Genomic DNA, 23,034 nt, shown 5'->3' with positions numbered 1-23,034 from the left:
CTGCATGAACAGTATTTCAACTCTTGAAGTATCTGAAGTCCTGATTCTGATTAATTTATTAATAATCACAGTGATCTTGCAACAGTTGATACAGTAACACCAATCACCAAAATTTAAGATTATTCTGTAAGTACTAAATACTTTCCACTTATTAAGTGGAATATTAAGGAAGAGTTCCTACAACTTGCATTAAAAAAATGATTTAAATTATTCAATTAGAAAAAAAAAATATTGTTATAACATTAAATAAAAACCAAAAATGAACTACGGCAACTAAATTATACAGATTATTCCACCTGTGTTTGTACTTGCCTAGCAAAACTTTAGCATCTTCTACATCAAAATCTCCATCTCCATCAGCATCATAAATACCAAGCTTGCCTAAAAATGCAGAGAAAGGAGGAGGAGAGAATTAGGGATTAAAAAAAGAAAAAAAAAATCGAAACTTGTTTGCAACAGAGTGCTTTCAATACGCAATCATTGACTATCAGTGCTAGGCTGTTTCTATACTTTTTTGGATGATTTAGCGCTGCTTGCTTAACCACACTTTAAATTTTGTGGAAAAAATTAAAAATATTTTAAATTCCTTTCTGCACTTCCTAGACTTTAAACTGAATACAAGTTAATATTTTTCAGCACATTTCTTTTGGTCCTTGCAACTGTAAAACAAATATATAATTCAACGATGAAACAGTGTTTTGCTCAGAATAAAATTTAACTTTACAAGGAACACTCAAAGAGTTCAAGCAGTGAAAAAACAATTACAAGAACAATCAATCAAATAATCATCATTTGTTTGCAGTTTATATGCTGCTTGACATTCTACACTCAGAAAAAAAGATAGCTATATTGTATTAGTTCTAGTGCTATGTTAATAGAATAGAAACAAATTACTTCTTGGACAATGAAATAATATTCCTAATTTTGTCAGCAACTATCTAATCTAATGCAGCCAGAAAAGGTATCCCTTTACACTAGTCCCTTTAAAGTATAATCAAAAAAATAATTTTTTTTTCCCTTTTCATCAGGTGCCTCATTTTTCTTCCATTTTTGAAGAATGAAGCTCTACCAGCCTTGGATGTAAGCAAAAGGAGAACATAGTTTCTCTTTAAAAAGAAATTTTAGCATGGAATTGAGATATTGACCATTAGGTGTACCTTGGAATCAGCAAGTGAGTAGTGATCTAATTAGTCTTGATAAAATTCAAGCTTAACTTTTAATAGGACTGTACTGCTTGCAGAAGGACTTTGTAGGACCTTCCAGTTTGTCAGTTAACAATTAAATTTGTCACTGTCTTTAAATGGAGGCAGAACCTGACTTTTATTAAAATATATGGAAAATAATTCTTAATATGGTATATAGAATTTAGAAATCAGATTTGTGGAAAAAAAAACAGACTTGGGTCTAAAATAAACTATAAAAAGGTCATCATCGTTGTAATGAAGCAATCAATTAGAAAAGATCTTTACTGGTTTGTGGTTAAATGAAATAAATGCAATAACCTAGGAATACGAAAAATCATATCAAGAACAGGAAGAACATCTAAAAAAGAAAATAAATGTCTGTTTTTTTCATGTTGTAGTAGAAGAATAGTAACTTTTCAAATTAAAAACATGAAAAGTAAAACAAAGGTTCCTAGTCAAGGGACAGTAAAACAAGTTTATTTCTCTAGTATCCTACCTTGTAGTACCTCTGACAAGTTATAACGGAAATCCTTTGCTTTGGCTGCATGCATGGTAAAAATATAGAAAGCATTATTCACATCATGAATGTGACCCAACTAAGTTTCCAACCAGAAGCTTTTCTTAAAATTAGTACAGATCAAAAATCATGTAACCATGATGTAAACACCAAAAGATCTGTATAACTGTAAAGCTCATAAAACCAGCAGTTCTAAAATTGTGTGTTGAAGCCAACAAGATCACAGATTACAGTTCTACCTAAGGACATACATCTTCCCATTTGAAACAGGAAACCTACTGTCATTTTCATCCTTGGATATTAACAAAAGTATCTTAAAACAGTCATGTTATGATATAATAGTCAATGTTATACGTTATATTCAGCTGAAAATGAGGTCATTCTACTGTTGATTCACAAGAAGATGCCTGACCAGTCATCCTTAACATATAGTAAACATTGTCCATCAAAGGGGCAGTAAACCACATTAGCCACCCAATTTTAACCTACTGCAGCAAGTTTCTCAGAGCTTAAACTGAAACAAAGCACCTGTATTAAAAGATTCAAATGAACTACTGCATACATTTTACAAACAGATGAAAAAAATCTATCCTTGATGACTTCTAACTACTTTAGTAAATGCAGAATTTCAATAAAGCAGGTTTTCCTCTTTTCTTAGAGCTCCATTTTAACATCAGCTTAGAGTCCAGCATTAAAACATACCTTTTGAAGCATATAGCCTATTCTTATTCTTATCTTACAGGTAATCTCTAAACATGGCAGTAGTCACTTTAGCTAGCTAGTCATGTGCTGCTCTGTAGCACCTAAACTAAAGTTTGATATTTTTATATGTTTTTTGAAATGTAAAATGGCCTCCATTTAATGCATATCACTCAAGTTATTGGAAGAACCTTAGTATATTGTATTAAGATACAAAATTCTTACCTAGAACTTCTTCATAATCTATAAGTTCAAACCAAACAACTGCAACTGATGTCCAAACTCCCAGCAAAGCAATTACCATAAACCAGGTGAAAAATGAGCTTCCAGAGAGGCCTTCTTTCTTTCCATTCTTGCTTCCTCCATGCTTAGTCTCTGTAAAAATAAGATTCACAAATACAGAAAACGGGTAAGTCAGTTGTTATAACTGAGCATATAATTAGAATTTGTTTTTTGAGTAACTTTTTCACATCACCTCTGCTACTTGCTTTTTATATCACTGTAAATTACAGTGGAGAACTCAATGATTATTTAAGTGGTAAAAGTCCCTATAATCAACCAAACACACACAAAAAAATGTAATTTGTTTTAATTAATTGGAAATACCTCCTTCTCTCTTATTACCATGTATTTATACAAAGTTTAAACATGTATTTGTGTGAACACTTCTCAGACTGCCACCAGAGGGCAATACAGTCAGCATAGTTTTGAAGAAAAGGATTTCTTCACAAGCAATGAAGAGTTTCAAAGCCAGTTACTGCAGCAAGCTAGCTCCTGAAATCCACATGAAAATTTCAATAGCCTAAAAAGACTCTAAAATCTAAATGATATTAAAGGTAAGACCTAAATTCAGACCCTCTGCCAAATAAAATATTTTCTCTGGTGTTCCAAATCAAGCAGAGATCCACTGCATGCTGAGTACTTTTAGAGTTTTAGTCCTTGGCTTGAAATGAACAGATAAAAGGATGATACAGATACTGAATGCAAACCGCAAATTCATGTATAACAGCTCATGTGGAAAGTAAGTATATACAAAAATACAGTACTTAAAAACAAAACACTGAGGGGAAAAGAAAGGCCCCAATCTAGCATGTGGGTTGGGGGTTTCAGATCTGTACCGCTAGAGGTGGTGTAAACTGCTTGATGTAGTTTAGAGTCTTTTTAAGTAAAGAGGGATACACCTAGTAAATATAAAAATATAAAGCCTTTCTCAGTCTGCTCTGCTGTCTCCTGATACTGACCACTGTAACGTAGGCACTAGGCCACATTTCAGGTCTACCAGCCTATTCTACTTCACTCCTTCTAAGCATTGGCCTTTGCCCAACCAGCCACATTCAGTCCCACTACTAGGACAAACTATGTCCAGTAATCCATTTCTAAGTTGCAAACAAACTGCAAAAAATAAGCATAGTGATTTACTTACTCTCTAAAGAAAGCAAAAGAAATCCCCCTGACCTATGCCATTTTGACCACGGAAGGAATTTTGTTTTTCACTCTGCAAATGATGATGATCAGATAGCCAGTTATCGGTAGAAAAACAAATGCCCTCAAATAAACATGAGTAGAGGTGGGAAATGTTAAAAGAACTTGAGCACGAGTAACAAAATAGAAATTCCAGCATTAAGTAGAAAGACAGAAGGCTGTGCCAACATGTCTAAAGCCCAGAGAAACAAATCTTTGAAGTAGTACCTATCACCAACACCTTTAAAACAATCTATAATTCATCCAAAGCTCAAAATTCACTACTACTCTTAATGTTTTATAGATAATTTCTTAAACCTTCAAAAGATCACCCAGCACTCTCAAAATTTAAACAATATGATTAGAAACAACTAATAACTATTCTGATCTCAATCACATGCATACATTTCAAAATCACTGCAGAGTAAAAATACATTTACATATGGTTACTATAGTAATTATAAATAATTATCTAACACATCTTGTTTGAGTGTTGCCTCATTTCTTCAAAGGGGCCAGAAAACAGTTGAAAACCAGTAAATTCAAGCTAGCTATTACAGTAAATAATGCAGGCTATTTTCTTACCTATGTTGAAATATTTGAGAAAGACCTAATTGTCACGAGTATTTTCACATGATAATATGACAGTTGATTTTATCATATTAATCACAGACAATAATGTTTGATATATTTATCAATATTGGTCATAGAAAAAAAAATTCCCAGAACATCTAAGAATCAACATGATTGTACTCTAGAATAAAATGGAATGACTCTAAAAGAAGAGTAGTGTAGAAATTGATGACTTAATTTGCCAATTTCTGTAACATAAATTATAGAGAACGGCTTTTGGGTTCTGCTTTTCGATAGGATCACAGCTGTTCTAAGTTAACCTTTTATTATACTCATTGTGCTATATACTGAGTTCAGACAAAAAAAAAGCTCAGCTCAGCCCTTATTGATATAATATATTAGTGAAAATATATTTCTTCAATAATGTTACTCATTACTAAAGACAAAATATCAAACATTTAGTTTCTTTTCTCTTTTAAACATAATGTTTCCTTGGTACAGACCTTCCAATAACTTTTAAAGAGAAATCAAGACATCTTAAGCTTTCATCAGCATATATATATATATATACATAATTATTTCACAATATTCTAGTTACATGTTTGTTATGTAAAGTTATGATGAGATGTCGGAAAGATGTGCAAGTCACTTGAAAATATGGGCAAAGGCAAGCAGTGCGTGATAACACCTTCAGAAATATGATCAATTGTATATATAATGTGTTTAAAACACTACTGAACTGAAAATGTTAATATTCAGAAATAAATAACTATGCTATATAAAAGAAAAACTTCACTACACCTGTGTTCCAAGTGCAGTCTATAGTTAATTAAAACTTTACACATACAAATAATATTTAACAAGAAGCTTTTAGGCTAAAGAATCAAGGATACAACTTTGTTCTGCAGTAAAATATGTATTAAAAGAGGAAAGCAGAAAAGAAAATCTTATTGGTTTTCATACATCCTCATTTACCTTACTGTTGTTGCTTTATTGCTGTTGGTCTCTGGAAAAAAGGCTTTACATAGCAGAACAACAGAAAAGGAAAATGAAAAAAAAAAACCCAATTATTTAAGCAATCAAGCATAATGTCTCCATATTTTTCCACTCTAGAAAGCTGCTTCAGACAATTCCTTTAAATGTAGATTCTGCTATAAAAATATCCTTCATGGATTTTGCAAAGTTACATTTTTACACTGTAGCTTCCTAGCTGACAGGAAAATTTATTTCAAAAGTCTTGAAATCAAGTCTACTAAGAATTTAACCACAGGAGTTTTATCAAGTAACACATCAGTATAAGCAGAAGTTATGTAACACAGACTTCATCTATTATCTGAACAGACAACCGTACACACAGAGTCAGGACAAAAAATTGCAAGCCATTATTGAATACTGACTCCGGATTTGAACTCATTCCAGAGAGTTAATTCTAAATTCAAGTCCTTTCTCTGCACATACTGCCAGCTATGTCAAAAGTAGGTCACTTTCCATATCTGGTAAGTCTTTGCTTACACCACCAGATGTCTTTATGCAGACATCATAACATCTTAAATCATGCTGCATTCCTCAATGGCAATTTTTTTTTTCAAGACCTGTATCTCTCCCTCCCCAAACTAAGGGTCATGCACAGATAGAAAATATATGAAAAAGTTCTTCTATTTACTTTAGTTTATCTTAAAAATTCTCAGTAATTTGGTATACTTCAAAAATAACTTCTAAGTTAGATATTCACATGCAAAATAAAAATGTATCTTATTTTAATATGTGTTACTGAGACAAAAACTAAGTTGCAATTTACCACCTGCCATAAGCCCATGAAATACCACTACTTCAGAAATCATTTAATCAAAGAAAACAGAGGCAGCCTGTGACGCAGACTACAACAGTTAACTAAACAACATACCACAGTAAGCTAGTTGTTTTACCAATTACAAAGACAGACATAGTCAATATATGCAACTATGTACTTTTCATTTGTTCACCAAGAGGTCAGAATTATACCTGTGTCGTCAGCCATAACATTAACGCTTGATTTCCATAGATAAAATGAGTGTACTGGTATCCAAAAATCAGTGTCGAAGGTGGAATAAGAAATGATTTATCTTCAGTCTAGTCTTGCAACAGGAGCAAAAAGGTTTCCTAAAGCTAGCTCAGCTGGAACCTGAAACTGGACCTAACTGAAAATTCTCCTCCAAATCTATTTTTAGAGCAGTCACTCTCATGAGCCAAATGCTTTTCAGAACGCATATGGCAATCTAGTGCCGCTCACGCTCACTCACTCCTCTTAACAGAGCATGCTGGGTAGTGGACTCTTTCTCCTCCCCTTTATCTTTAAACACTAAACATAGCAGCGAAATGAACCCGAACAAATTGTAGCGCAGGATTTTTGCCTCACTGCCTGAGTTCTAAAACTCAAACAGCCTGAGTTATGCTGACACTAAACCCGTCAGCATAAACTGAATCACGAGCCTGGACACAAAGCTTGTCTCATTGCATTTGTTAAGTTGGCCCTTAGCCAGGAAACTTATTGGCACTGCCCTACCAGGCTTCCCTAGGATGCTGTATACACCGCTTGTTTGAAATCTGTTAACTACATTAGCAATAAAAGACAGCTAATTTCAAGGAATATATTTTTGAGTTTTCCTAGAGTTACGTGAAATGGATTGCATGCATTCTTACCACAGCATTTCCCCTAGTATACCCAAGTTTGCCCAGTAGACCCAAAGAAGAGTTACTGACAATTTTGCCAAAGCAAACCAGAACGTAGCCTACTTCTTCGTAGTGCTGTATACTACAAGCCGTAAAGGTAGAACAAGCAAAAGTTCTACTGTTTATTTGTTAAAAGAAGCAGTGGGATTTATTTTGCTTTGTTTCCTGCCTTTCCAAATATGGTTTTAACACTAACTCGTATCACCCCTGCTTTAAATTCTGATATGTATGCTGCCTTTACCATTAAAGCTAAAATAAATGATTAATGATCATCATACTCTCCTTTCTTAACAGATAGAAAAGGAGGGGGGGAACTCACAATAATACACTATTCAACATTTTTACATCTTATATTTCAGCAAACTATTTTTTTCCACTGCCTTTCAATCAAAAGTCAACTCCTTTTTTTCCCTTTACAAACATGAACTCATTAACAGTAGTCCTGATGAAAGCTTTAGTACTTAGCACTCAACCCTTCCTTCCATAAATACATACCCTCTTTAAAATAACATAGCCATCAGGTAGATGGAGAAAACAGTAACACCTTACACCTACTTTGAAAAACAACATAGACTTCAAACAGTTTCAGGATCTAGGAACTAGTCACAAAATACAAATCCCAATAGCTCAGAGAAGAATAAAAGTAGGAAATAATACTCAAACAAGTTTAAGACTTGTCTAACGGATGTAAAGAAACTAAGGGTGTTTGATTCTATAATCAGTGAAAGTTTCAACTATTCTTTAAAACCTCTTGAATACATGGAAGAGAACAGATGTTTTAAGAAAGAGTTCATAACTAGCATGTTTCAGCAACATACCTAAGGCACAACTGATTTATAATAAAATAGAAGGAAAATCTGAACAATGGGGAAAAATCACCAAATACATGGAAAAAGCAACAGCTTGTTAAGGGGAACCATTTATATGCAATAGACTACACATTATTGTAATTTAAAATTGATATTGTTTTGACAGATACATATCAGGCAATTTGTTGCAACTTCATTTTGGCTATATCTACATTTGCAGATACTGCATCTTAATACAAGCTGACTCAGAGAGCAAGCAATCGATGCTGAAAACTTATTTCTGGCAGTTTACTTCAACCTAACTTTAGCGTGGCTGAACGTCCATAAACAGTTGAAGTGTATCTTTCCACTTGTTTCATTTCATTCAGAACTAACTCAATATACTCCAAGCCCACTCCACAAAGAAGAAAAGCAGAATTAGTGGAGACAGTTAAGAAATTCATTTCAAATCTGCACTCTGGATCTGAACTCACTAACACACATATATTAATAAGTAAAATAAAATTCAAGATTGGGATTATCTAATAGGACAGGTGTCTCATGAGATGTCTATAGTGTTCAAATGCTTTGACTACTGACTTAGTTGTTGGTTCTTTGTATAACTCAAATTACTCCAATGATCCTCAAAATTAGTATTATTCACATTACTTGTGTAGATTTTTGTGTTTGCAAAATATTTTCAAGTAGATTTTGTTATAAAAACAGACTCCATGATACTTAATTTTATTTCAGAAAAGCACAATTAAGATTTCAAAAACAGCAGAAGTCAATTCTACCTGTATATCACTAGTAAAGTACAAGCAAAGATGCTCAGACCAAAAGACACCAGCTACAAACACAAAAATAAAAGCAGGCCTCAAAGTACCAAGGTAAGCTGTTCTAATGTACATTATTTCTCAGAAAGCTGTATTAAGAAGTGATACAGAAGCAATCATGGGTTGTCACATGAAGAAAAGACTGCATACCAGCATGGAGTTACCAAAATTTAGAAAAATACAGTAAAAAGAAAAATAACAAAGCTCTAATCTAAGTAGAAAAATATCTAAAAATAGGGCTTCAGCAGTAAAAACTATATAGCATTTAGCCAGTAGGTAAATTATAGAGTAAGTTTGTTTGAAAAGCAAAATGCAGAATTATATAAAATAAACACAGAAAAAAATTAAAAGAACTAAAATAAGTTTTACTGAAACTGTCCTACATTAATAATGCTGAATTAGCAGCATCAGAAAGGTAGAAAACACTCTCTTATGGCCCCAAGTTGCTAAAATTGTGTCAAATGATCTTTTTAAATATTATGAACAGATAAAAACAACAAACAAACAAATACAATTGTAGCCAAATATATTGCTCATTTTTTTCATGAGGGTTTTTTGAAGGAGGTCAGTAACAAATATTTTGACTAAAATATCTACTAAAGGGAAGCTGAGAATAGTCTCTGTTGAGACTGTTCTCTGTCTCTGTAGAGATTCTGTTTTTCCCTGTCCTATTAAAAGAACTGCTATTTTTTTCCTTAGTAACACAGCCTTGTTTTTAATCTCCTGATTGGAGAATGCATCTGAAACATGACAAAATGATAATCCTTCCTAGCATGAGAAAAGCTATACATTAAAAAAAATAAAAAAAGTATGGACATACATATTTTTTTGTAAATATTTTTATTTTAAAGCTTAGACTCATAAAGCAGTATTTTGGACTGCTCCATTCAGAGAACAGCACATCTGAAGATCTGAAGTGCTACACTGAGGCAAAATAGACCTTCATCTTCAATTTTCACTCAGGGGACCAAAGGTGAAATAATATACTTTTAATGGTAAAATCTAAGGTTGAATGTGCTTTTACTAGATATATTTCAGCAAGTTGGAGAAGGATCGATGGTTTTTCTCTGGTTACTTTACAGATAGAAAGGAGATATTTACTAAAATGTTGATGGTTTCACTTAGAAAATATACCAGTCTTAAATTTCCACAAATATCCATACTTAGAGTTCAGTTTTAATATGTTGAAAGTTTTACAAAAAATGACAGCAAAGTCTTTACAGATAAGCTCTAACATTTATGGTAAGTTTATTTTCAATAAATGAAATATAAATTCTTTGTGATACAAGATTTTTTTTTTTTCATGGTATCTAAGAAATCTCCTCAGCATTGCAAGCTTAACAAGAAATCAGGAAAAAAACTTTGTTTTACAGGTTTCTCATAAAAAATTGTAGATTTCTATGTTGTAATTTTTAAAATCTAGCTTATATGATTATAAACATATCTGTGCAGATTACCCAAGGATTTTAATAAGCTAAATTAAAAATTGGTTAAGAACAGAGAAATGTATTGAAAAGAAAGAGGTATGGTTCAGAGAAAACACAGAGACCAAGACCTAAAGCTGAAATAACGAATTAGCCAACTGAATAGCAATTTTGCCCCTCCTACTCCAACTGACACGGAATAATGAAAAGTTCCTCAAACAATTATAATCAATGCTCATATACATCTTAAAGACCTGGATTTTCAATCCTTGTAAGACTTTTAATAATAAAATATCTTATTATAAGAATATTCAAAGAAAAACACAAATACTGAAAAAGGAGCAAAGTCATAAATTCAGGGTTCAACAAATCAGCAAGCTGATCAGGCCTTGGGAGGCCAAGGGGAAAAAAAAAAAAAAAAAAAAAAAAAAAGATGTATCAAAGTACATAAAAGACTAGAATCATAAGTGCCCTACCAAACTTCAGCGAAGCTCCTCGCTTCAGTTCAAAGTGACTTCACTGAACCATCTCCTATAATTCAGCAGTTAACCAGGATATAAAAGATCAAAGATTCAGTTCTTTCTTCCACACTGGTGAAGTATTTGAATTCCTTCAGGTCATTCTAAAAAAAGTTACTAAGTATACCTCAGGATATAAGAACAAAGTTGTCCCAGTCCTTTCTGATGAAGCTGTCCTCTCCTGCACAGTTAAATATCAGCTGGCTGACAGTTTGTAAGAGAAGAGCTTTGTAGAACAGGGACTAAAGCCTGGGTCGTTCCCTCCTTTCTTGTTACTCCAGATATAACTGGCTTGGCATCATGCTCACTCTTAGCAGGCTGAATCACTCTTTCACGTTGGACTGGAACATTTTCAACAACAGTTAAGATGTATACACTCTCACTCAAGTATGTCCCATAAATAGCATTTGTAACACTGAAAGTCAACCAAAGAAGAAAATGGAATTAAATCTTTTTCTCCCCTACCACGAGAGAGAGCTTCTATTGCACAGAAGGAAGAAACTACTCTCCCAAGCTCTGTTCTATGCAGAATTAGATCTGTAATCCTGATATCAGAAAAATATGCTTCAAGTAAAATAAAGATGCACCTTATATTTTTCTTTTCCTTCTCATATTGAGTGTAAGTATGAAGGGGGCCAACAGTTTCAGCACTGTGTAAACTAATATTTCTCTTTATGTGAGAAAAAATTTCAGGCAAGTAAATGATAACATCCAATCACCTCCAGGATCAGATAGCCCTGGATGCACATTTGGGATACTAAACATATACACTTTCACCTCTTTCGGCACATCCCGCTCCTGTAAAAGTCTCAAATCATATTCATCTATTATTTTGCATGCTTTATTTCTGCCCTGTATACAAATGCAAGAGTAGACACAGCTGAAGAGAGACAGGGCATCCAGATTAGGATAAACTAGAAGGATAGAAGAAGAAAGAGAGACATGAAACAACAGTTACGGATAAACAATGGGCATTACTAGTTTGTAACAGCAACTTTAGAATCAACCTCAAAACGGACAATGTTGTTTGCAAACACCCATCAGGAAATACTTTTGACTGAATAGCTGAGAGTCTACTCAGAAGCAGAAATCAAACTTTTTTTTTTATGTTACATTAACACAAAAAAGTGCAGGTACAACAGAACAAAGGAAGAATCCAATGATCGAAAGTTTAAATAGGATTTAAAGAGAGATGGACAATCCTTTTAAAAACTCAGTCCATTTCTGAATATAAGCCATTACAGTTAGAAGTACTTTTTCGTCTATAGTTATTTTTCTAGCTCACAAGAAGTATCACAATATTTAGATTAATCATTTAGTTGCAAACTAAGATGATTTAATTACCAAGAAATGGTAATCATTTCTTCTTCAGAAAAAAAAAATCAAATATAAAACAAGATTACTATTACCTTCTGGTTGACTGAAGCCAAGCCTCATTCTTAGCTTTTTTTAAAAAAAAAAAAAAAAAAAAAAAATCATCCTGACTACAGATAGTGAGCAAATCCTGACTGTTTTACATTTAAGTGATTTCTTCTAAATACACAAATCAGAAAATTCACTCGGAAAGAAAGAAACATAAGAAAGATTAGCTTTTTTTTTTTTTTTAATAACAAAAGATTTTTGTCAAGAGGCAAGTAGTCATTAAAGACAAAAAGTAACCTAGTGGAAATTATATCAAATGATGTTGTACAGTTTCGTAAGACCTGTTGAAGAAACTTTATTTAAATTTTGCATAAGAGTGAATTCTAGTGAATTCTATTGCAGTAATAGCTCTGTACTTTTCAACGGGATTTGGAGAGACCAGTTGCCTGCCACCATAAAAGCTGCTGCTGTTAACATTTTCCTTTAGAGTTCTATTCATCCAAGCATAACTGCCGAAGTCATAGGAGGTAAAAATAAATGTAGAGATACATATTAATAAGAAAAAAGACTGATTGTGCACCTGCTTCCTTTCTAAAAATGCTAGAAAGATTAACAGTTTTAAAACCTAGATAAATGTTGTTCAAGCCATGTGACATTTCTTTTTCTTTTTGGCATTCAGACAACTACACTTTTTTTGGAACACTTCTTCAATCAAGATACAGTGTAAGGAAAAATACATACGCATGCACACACTCTTTAAGTGACCAATGATAATACTGCTTACCACTTGAAAGATTCTACAGTAGCTATCAACAAGGAGTCATTTAAAGGAATATTAATACACACTTACCATGCCAGCAATTTGGATTACTTATTCCTTTTAACATTCACAAATGTTCAAAATTATGACACGTTACAGATAGTACAATAACAGGCTTAGAGAGTTAAAACTTTAGGAAAAAAACTCTACTGCAATGGCAGAATAAAAATATTTTGTGTTATCTCTCTACATAACCTAGACAGATTTGAATGCAAAAGTAAACCTTCCTACATGCTGTGATATTTTCCATAAAGATGTAAGGAATTTTCTCAAGTTTTGTTTTCATACATACATACACACACACCTAATACAATTAATGTCCAAAATTGAAATTAGAACTTTTGCCTTCTAATCTTGCTGTATTCAAACTTAGTTTTCAGATACCTTCCTACTCTCTCCTCCTCTTTCCTGTCCCACCACTCCCCTCATTCTAACTTCTAGATCATAAAGACCAAGCCAAAAAATGGAAGGGTAAGGCTTCAAGAGTAAGGCCTTACAAGCTTAAGAAGAAATTTTAGCTAGTCTCTTGATACAAAGTCAACATATCTGAGCATTATTTATACCATTGGTCAGGAGATAAAATTAAGTCATCTTCAAAATTAAAAACAGATTAAAAGATTCTTAATGTCTGCTATTTTGCCTATTCAGCTCTTTTCCACATAAAAATTAAGAAAACTTAAAATTACACAGTCTACCTATCTTGTGTTTGTATGACTGAATGTAGCCAATCTTTCCACATAATTATTATATTAATTAAATATCTGGTTGTATTAAGACCATAGTAGAGTGCAGGAAAGGTAATGTGCAGAGGAAATAAAAGAAATATTTAAGTATAAATATGTAAACTCTGCTGGTAGTGCCCTTTAAAAAAGTTTATAATATATAAAGTTTGAAATTCTCAATTCTGCATATAGCATGCTGGCATTAATTTTAGAGTATTTTTTCCCTTGCTCCATTTTCCTATTCTGTAATGTGGGTCACAGAAATACATTTCAATAGCAAGTCCCAAAATTAAGCCACAGAGGAAAGAAACCAGGTGATATAGTTTCACTTCTCAATTTTTCTCCTGGTCAAAGGAATTTCAAATATAACCAAATGAAATTCTAGCTGACAAACAAGTACATACAACTCTGCTATTCACTGACTTCTGCTCACAGAAAAATACAGAATGCCTTAGAATTCTTTTTAATGACTAAAACTTGTCAATTTTTAATTGAGATACTAAATCAATTTAATTAGTTCTTTGGAGGTGCTATGCATCTGCAGTTCCTACAGAGTTCAAAAGAACTTGCAGGTGTCTCATACAGTTAATCATCATGTAGTTTTGGATCTATATATAGTTTTAAAAATATGTTGTTAGAAGATCTCAATTGCAGGACTATTCCCTTTTTCACAGCTTTTTCAAAAAAAAAGATATTGTTTCTTCCACTTACTATGGCAGAAGTACTTACGCAGTTACAAATTCCTGTCTAAAACATTTTTATAACATTATTAAAGAAAAAGAAAACAAGGATGAACTGACATATGATACATTAGTAATTAACTGCTGATTACCAATTAATCATAATCTCAGCAAATAAAATTTGTTAAACAAGAAAACTGCTATTCAATAGTTATAAAAACCCTAGTTATAAACTATTTTATAAAAAAAGCAAACAACTCTACAGCATTTATTACACTGGGTAAGTACATTCATGGTAACAGTACAACTGCATATGAATGAAAGACAAAAGGTTTAAGCAAAACTGAATCACACTCATACTACAGTCTGTCTAAACTCAATACATGCATATCCACATACTTCAATTCTAGTGTTTTTTAAAGAAGTTTATAATAGAGTTATGATTTTTCACTTCAAAGCACATCCCAAAAAACTTTTCCATGCAAAGAGCTATAGCCATAGGATGCAGTTAGGAAAAATATTGCTGCAGGCTATCACACAGGTTACCAGTTTGTCATCTTCATCAGGAAAGAACCACTTGGGGTGAATCAGAACTTCATTGCACAAGTTCTCTACAATGAAGAATTGACATAAAAATTAGGACAGGAACAGTTTTTACATGTTTCAAAGTGATTCAGAAAGGTTCAGCTAAAAATGATTTTTTTTTTCTTTTCATACAGATGACCAGTAAAGGTGGTATAAGTTTAAAGAAAGAGCAATGTAGAAATCTCACTCCTTTATGCACTTTCTAATTAAGAATATGCTTACCATTTGCTTTTTAGTGCTAACAATTTTGTTGTCTTTACTACAGCACATAACATCCAGCAATCACTTTAGCAGATCCAACCAAATTCTTCACCTTTCTCATTCATGCCACTGCTCCACAATGACAAAATTGAACATAAAATTGCAGGTTCAACTTTGCCCTCTCCCGGGCAAACCACTGCCCAAACCACTTTTCATAAAGCTGTGCACTGAACCAGACTGGGGAAAGATGGAAAGTCAACTTGCAGCTTGATCAGTTCCCTTATTTGGCTCATCTGGTACCTCTGCAGCTGGTAGTGCAAGCACAAAGAAGAGATTTGAAAGGAGGAAGACTATAACGCAACCTCACACTAGACTGAGCTGAGTGTGTAACTACAGGACTTAACCCCCAACAGATTCAACTCCATCATCCCAATACGATACACGTCCAGTATATGAGCTGATTCTAGCTACCGGCCCTGACAGGGAATTTATTCTGAACACGTAAAAACTAAAATCTGAAAGTTGCCTATGTGCTTCACCCTGATTCAATACTCAATGCCTCACTAACGGCAAAATGAACAGAAAACTTATACACAAGCAGTCTTTGCTGATTTTAATAGTTATAATGTCAACAACATTTCACAAATTACACCGATGCATATTCCACATTCATAAGCAGATTTTAATGTCACTCTAAGATTAAATCCATTTTTCCCAGGAGAGAGTACATGAGGAAAAAATACCCTGCATTTTTTGCTTCACACAAAGAAATCAGCACAACTACTCTAGAGATTCAAAGTGCAATGCACATATTTTTAATTAAAGTATTATGCATATGATTGGAAAACAAGCAGGTTCTAAACAAGAAGTCCAAGATGCTACACTACATGCTGAAAACACTAGTAATCTGTATACTATATAGTACAACTCAGATTAACAATCATCTGCTTTCCTATGCCCCTTTTTCTACTAGGGATGGCTTTTTGCAGATAAACTTGTAGTTTTGACTCGCTTTGTCCTGGTACGCTTAAGAATCAATCCTGAAGACTCAAAGCAGTGTGCAAAGGTGAAGTGCTTTCTCTATCTTCTCGAGAGAAAAAGAATAAGAGAAATGCAAATATCAGACAGTATGAAAGTGCGTGTCATAACAGCATATACGATGTTCAAATTGATTCTTTTTCCTTGCAGAGTTCTTACTGGTCATTTGACTGGGAGCCATTTACTTTACTATTCAACAGCTAATATCATATAGAAAATTTCATATAGATAGACCTAAAAGTTGTCTTTTCAACATTCAGTGCTCATTTGATTCAAGCTCTGGACAAACGAATGAAGAGGCATATCAAGGACTCACTATTCCAATGCAAAGCTGCTTTTCCATGCAGAGACTTTATATGGAAAGCAATAATCAAAACAGAATTTCTTAGGAATAGCTAACTGTTTTAGCAATCTTAAGAATGTTATTAACATCACTTTCATTTAATCCAAGATAAGAAAATTGATCTGTATGACAAGAGTTACTGCCTCTAAAAAACACTTAAAAAGAAGAAGAAGAAAAAAAAAAAGAAAGCAGGAACAGCAAAGTGGTCAGTCATTTCACCGATTGCCTTGTTGCAATATACCATGTAAATTACAAATCTCCACAGAAGTGGTACTGTTAACTAGAAAGAGCATTAATATCAGCATAAAACTGTCTTTGGAAAAGGAGATCAAGTCAACGTAAATGCATATAAGAAAAAAACTAAAGAAGTTAAAGATCAAAAAACGATTGAGAAGGGATTAGATTAAGGGACCTCAGAAAGTCTAAAGGATGAGTTAAACAAGTTAAGTGCTTGGCAATACACATGCCTTTTGGAGATATAAGGAAATTACATGGTTGAAATAGGAAAAAGTGAAACCAAATATGTTCTGGGATCTTGCAAAAAATAATTGGGTATGTCAGAAGATAATCTCAATCACTATTATGGAGATTAAGGAAAAATTATCCAAGCAACAGTGGAATTATCTGACTTCAAGCTGTGTAATGCACAGCTTCAGAAGCAACGCAGGTAGGTAAAATAACTTTACACAACTACACTTTTTTGTAAATATGTTCTCACTCTACTAGCTAGAGGAATTTAGGCAATTTGGACTGGTGATGCCTCATGTAGAAAATGAGATTTCATACAGAGCCTAGATTAGTGGAGAACTAGTCTCCCAACTGCGATTTCTAGTTGTTATCACAAAAAGCTCAATAAAATCCTTCTGCAAATAATATAAACTTTCCCTGTTTCAGAACAGCTGACAGAACCTAAAGCATGAGTCAGAAAGATGCTCCTCGGTTCTCAGTTGCTATCAAAACTGCCACAAGGAACAACTTCTCACCTTTTTCTTGAGACACCTCTAAACAGCCGCTATAGTAACTTGAAACTAAAACCATGGTAAAGGAACTAGGCTTAGGAAGCATCTGGAAGATATCTGAAAAGGATTCAAGGACTTCTTTTTAAATATACATACGTACATATATATGTATTTATTTATAAAATAAATATATATATAAAATAATAAATATATACACACACACACTCATTTATATGTTTGTGTGCACCTATATGATTCACGTTTCTGTTCAAACATTCAGCAGGCCTGCTACAAGTAAATACATTCTACAAACTGTCTAAAGAGACAAAAAGCATAAAACTCTTAATAAGCCATTATCTAAGCAATGTATCAGACATCTGAAATTGCTTTTTCAGTTTTGAAGTCAAACAAAGCTCCTTCCATTCAAGTGCATCATCAGCACTACTAAGAAAATAATAGCAAGAATTGTACATAATTCTCTGTATAATTGTTTACTTGATTTTAAGTCCTCACTGGTATAGTATAAAATGAATGACACTCACACAGAAACATGAAGATAGATGTCTAACCATTAGCACTCTCACTGCTGCAAGCTATCATGTCTTAAAAACTCATTTATATTTTTAATCCATCTGTATTTTACAAGCAGTTAGGCTGCTAACCCTTACTCTTACTGGAAGAGCACTCATCTGCGAATGCTTAGAACATTTCCAAATTTCCTGCCTCATGAAAGTTATTCATGACCAGCTTATACACATTTGTTCCTATACCAAAACTGTCCTTCACATTATGAAGTTTTAAGTAATATCCAACGCAAGTATCTAATACTTCATTTAGCTGTCTGAAACTCATTTTCTTCCTTTTAAGAAGTCATAGTTTTTACAATGGGTTCCGTAGGCTAGTGACAGGAAGTCAGACTTTCCGGTAAAGATACTAATGAACTTTCCTGCTCTAAGTACTCCAAAACTATCAAATTTTGACCTAGTTTTTGCCTCTGTACTCCAGATTAAATCACTGGTACATACACAGAATTTTGTAAATGCCACTTTCAAAGAGACTTCCACTATTAACAGTACAAAGCTCAAATGCAAAGAGATTTTTGTACTGGGACTGTCTTAGACTAGGAGAGTTTTTAATATACAACTTTTTAAAGTAAAAAGTAGAGTTCTATTTCTAAAGGATGTCCAATTCTACTTCTGTCATTTCAGTGAATCTTAAAAGAGCTATATAAACACTACAATTAGTACCAGTTCAGATTTGTTCTATTTGTAAGATTAACATCAATATGTTCTAATGTGGATACCTAGAAGCAGGTTACTAAATTTAGATTCAGGCACTTCCTTAGGTGCTGAGATTTTCAGATGCACTGTCATCTTCAGTGATTTCACAGTCATGAGTAACGCTTTGGCAAAAACCCAAGTCTTCCCCAACGAACTGCTGTAAAAGTGAATACTACAATACTATCAGGAACAGCCTCAAACTTGAAGTTTGCATGCTTCAAAATTATGTCCTCATCTTATGTTCGCACCTCTCAACTGTGGAGTGCCTATTGGCTGCTGTGAAAACTCTGCTCCTCTACTTATTCTTTATTCACATAGGAATCATCATCCATTACATCCTTCTGCAGCTGCATGGTATTCTTGAGCAACTATGAAAATAGTATCAGCTTCATGCCATAATTTCTACAGCAGTTCAAGGGATTTTAAATAGCAGTAGCTGAAACTAACAAAATATTGGTCTTAATTTACTAGCTTACATCTTGGGATTGTACCCAGCACTTAAGACTTACAGTTTTATACCTCTCTATGTAACAATAAATAATGCATCTCCTGTATAACTACACAAACTAGGTATCTAAATACGAAGAGACAAGATTTTGTTCATGCAGAATATAAAAAGCTATATAATGCTACATATTTAGCACGATAATGCTACATATTTAGTCATGATATGCTACATATTTAGTCAGAGACTTAGATTCCTGATAAATTAACTTTCAAATGCTGATCAACCTTTGAAGTAATATTTAAAATGTTATAGTCAGTACAATGTTTGAATCATCTGCAGTATTCAAGAATGTATTAAGAACATGCATCCCTCGCACAATTTTATGGAAAATTCATAATGGCATGCTGCTTCATACTTGATCATGACCATTTGCCTCATGAATATCAAAGAGTACCCTTAATCCAGGAATACAGACTCTACAGCATATGTCAATAAGGATTTTATTAAAAAAAAAAAAAACTTCTCTGAACCATTGTAGTATCTCCTGTGAACTCCTCTCATGTGAGAATGAAGTCAAAAATTCAAAAATATTTGAAATCTTTCTCTTTCAATTCATCATATGATTAGTAAATTAATCCTATATGGTTCATCATTTCATTAGCATCATCATCCATATTATTGCTATATTGAAAGAGCAACAATAGATACTACTTCAGGGTCATCAGAGCTCGTCATTGCTGCGGCTCTGCAAATCAAGCTCAAAAACAAGTAAGTTTTAATGAGAAAGCATTCTAACTTTTGTTAGGATTATTTCCTTTAATTACAGTAGTATGCATGACTATGCAATGACTTCTATATGCATATACTTTCCTGTCATTAAAGTATATGTTGCTATTCTTTAAAAAAAAAAAAGTACATATAAAGCTTTCCATACCTAAATTATCAACATATATTAGTTTATTAATAGTCAGATTTGCCAAACTGTTCATTATTTGGTTGGGGGGAGGGGAAGGAGGGATAACCAGCACAAAATCCCTTTGCATTTTTCCAAGATTACTCCTACATGCTTCTGCACTTGACTATCAAGTTAGAATACCATCGAGTTAGATACTACATCTATGACAGAGCAAATAAACTTAGACCAGAATATGTCCCAGCATCCAAGTTCAAACACATAAATAACAACTACTTCACTAGCATCGGAGATACAGGGCATCCAGGTTCTACTCCAGGCTTCTGGAAGAAAAGATCAGAGTGCACTACCCTGCAGACCTGAGATACCTACAGCTGTCTGAGATACTCTCGGGGTGACAACTCTGCCCATGACTCATCCTAACCGTTTTGGGGGGAGTTTTGGAGTGCTGCGCCTCCAACTCCTCGGCCAAACCACCTAAATTCCCGAAAAGGGGGACGGCCGAAATCCGAGTAGCAGATCTAAACCATCTGTTCCCGCTTCGCGCTGCCTCCAGGAGCTGACACGCAGCGCCCGGGGAAGGCCGAGGGCGCGCGGGGCCGCCGGAGCCCCCCAACCCGGCCCGGCCTCTCCTCCTCTTCCTCCCGGGCGGCCGCCCCCTCGCAGGCCCGGCCGAGCAGCCGCAGCCGCAGCATCCCTCGCCACGCAGGCGAGGCTTCATCGCGTGGAGAAGGCAAGCGAAGGCGGGTAGGGGCGGCATCGACCCCGCTCCCGCTCCCCGTACAGCCCCCCCCCCAACCCCCTCCCGGCCGGCCGCCGGTAGCGGCTCCTCGGCCTGGCGCCGCCCTTCCCCGCGGAGCTGCCCTACTTCGTGGCGGAAGCCCCCTCCCCGTCCCGTCCCGGCTCGGCCCGGGAAGCTCCCCGCGAGGCTATGGCCCCCTTCCCCCTCCTCACGGCGCTGCTCACCTCTCTTGGAGCTGGGGCTGGGGTTGCTACCGGCGCCTTTGGGGCCCTTGCGCGAGGCCATGGCACCTCCTGTCAGGCAGCGAGAGGTGGCGGTTGCGCGCGCGCGGCGGGGCCGGGGCGGGGCGAGCGGGGCCACGGCGAGGATGAGTCAGTAACAGCCGCCGCCGCCGCCGCTACCTGCGTGCTCCGTGCGGGAGAGCGCTGCGGCCGCCGCCAGCGCCCGCCCCGCCCCCTCCGCCCGCCCTCCGCCGGCGCCACCCAATCGCTGAGCGCTCGCGGCAAGGAGGCGGGGCGCCGCTCGCCTCCGATTGGCGGCGGCGGCGGGCGGGGGAGGGGGCGGTGCTCGGCGGCGGGTGCGCGTGTCCGCCACGCTCGCCTCGCCGGCGGCTTTGAACGTGGCAACATGGAAGCGAGCGGGGGCGTCTCGCGAGCGTTCGGCCGCGCCGCGCCGCGCCGGGCTGCGGCGCGCGCGCGCGCTCCGCGGTGGGGGAGGGGCCAGCGCCTGCCGCTGAGGCGCGCGCGCAGCTTGGGAGGTGCCGCCCTCCGCGGCGGTCTCGCCGCCGTTCAGGAGGGGCCTGGGTCTCGCCGTGTGTCCCCCAGCGCACACGCTCTGGGGGGCCAGGGCGGGCGGCGCAGGCAAGGCGCGGCGGCTCATGGCCCTTAGTCCTCGCCGCGCGTGGGTGCGCGGGTGACCGGCCGTTCCGGGCGCGCCGTTGCGGCCTCGGTGTCTTGGCTGTGAGGGAAGAGGAAGAGCGCGGGTGCCGAGGGGGGAAGGCTTTCTCGCTGCTCGCGTATGTGGTATCTGGGAGCTTCTTGGGCGGCGGCCTAATACTTAAGCGTTTGAGACTCTGCTTAAAACATCTTGTCCTGTTTCTTAATCTATCTCTACTTTGTTCAAATGTTAGTAATTTAGCCATGCCCAGTTTAGGCAAAATAGCTTAACTTTCAAATAGCCCCTTTTCAACCAACATGGTAAGACTGTTTAAAGTATGTTACATTAACAGATAAATCCTCAAAAAAGCTTTTCAAATCTAAAAATATTTCAAATAAGCTGTAACAAAATCGTTGGCTTTAAAAAAAAATCTGAATTCTTCCTGTTACTCAGTGGTCTGTGATGCAACTTACTTAGGTAGCAGTGTGGCATAACAGCCACACTTAGGTTAAAATACTTTTTTAAACAGTAACAACCACTAAAAAGCCCACTTTCGCGTCCTGAGCATAACTGTAGTCTTTCAGATAAAAATAAAGTGTTGAAAATTAGAGCTTTTGAAAACAAACGTGGGAGAATACTTTTCCCCAAACTGATTGGTTTTGAACTGACTAACTCAATGAATCTAACTGAAAGTAATTTACTGAAGAGCATTAGGAAGTAGTTTTTAAGGAGATTTGAACTCAAATAAGTAACAGGATGGCAATGCTGGTACTATAACCAGAAAAGTTAAAAGCAGCTTGTTCTGTGAACATCAGAACTAACAAAGCTTACTTCTTGGTATCTGCTTCTCATGTGAATTAACTGATATCCAGTATAGTTGAGTATCTAAACTTTTCATTTGCTTATGTCACTCTACCAAAACCTTATTTTCATGCTGTGTTTAAAGACTTCATATCTTTGAGTCCTTGTGTTTATCATGGCAAAAACTGGCCAATAAGTTCCAAAGTTATTAGGGAGAAGCAGACATGCTTGTAAACGGACAAAATTTGTCCCAGAAATGCTGATAGGATGAATTATTAGCATTTGAGCAGATTGGGAGGTACAATTTAAGAAACAGTGTTTTAAGAATGCAATAGTCTGTCAAAATAGTCTGTACAAAATATCTATTTTGTAGCTGGATTTATTAAAAATGTATAATTAATAGAAAATAAGTGCCTTTTTATGAGTACTTCATACAGATAAGATGATAATGTTTTGTAGTTAATGAGGGATACAGTTTCCTGAAGCTATGCTATGAGAAGGGACTGTTTGATAAGAAAGGAAACATTAAGAGCGTTTAAGCAACTGGGTGAAGAG

At 35.9% G+C, this 23,034-nt stretch overlaps 1 protein-coding gene across 1 annotated transcript in view; it reads right to left on the bottom strand.

The window, feature by feature from the left end:
* The window catches only part of ASPH (aspartate beta-hydroxylase), a 115,481-nt gene extending 94,228 nt beyond the window's left edge, over positions 1-21,253 (bottom strand). The window contains exons 1-3 of the mRNA XM_062570331.1: positions 21,027-21,253; positions 2,626-2,775; positions 313-381 (exon numbers count right to left, since the gene is read on the bottom strand). Coding sequence (XP_062426315.1) covers positions 313-381; positions 2,626-2,775; positions 21,027-21,087 — 280 coding nt within the window. The 5' untranslated portion in view covers positions 21,088-21,253. The remainder of the gene's footprint in view (positions 1-312; positions 382-2,625; positions 2,776-21,026) is intronic.
* Positions 21,254-23,034: the final 1,781 nt, after the last annotated feature.

This window comes from Rhea pennata, chromosome 2 (genome assembly GCF_028389875.1).
Source record: "Rhea pennata isolate bPtePen1 chromosome 2, bPtePen1.pri, whole genome shotgun sequence".
In the NCBI taxonomy this organism is placed as follows: Eukaryota; Metazoa; Chordata; class Aves; order Rheiformes; family Rheidae; genus Rhea; species Rhea pennata.
Note: the sequence above shows the minus strand (reverse complement) of the source record. Positions and strands in the feature narration are given on the sequence as shown.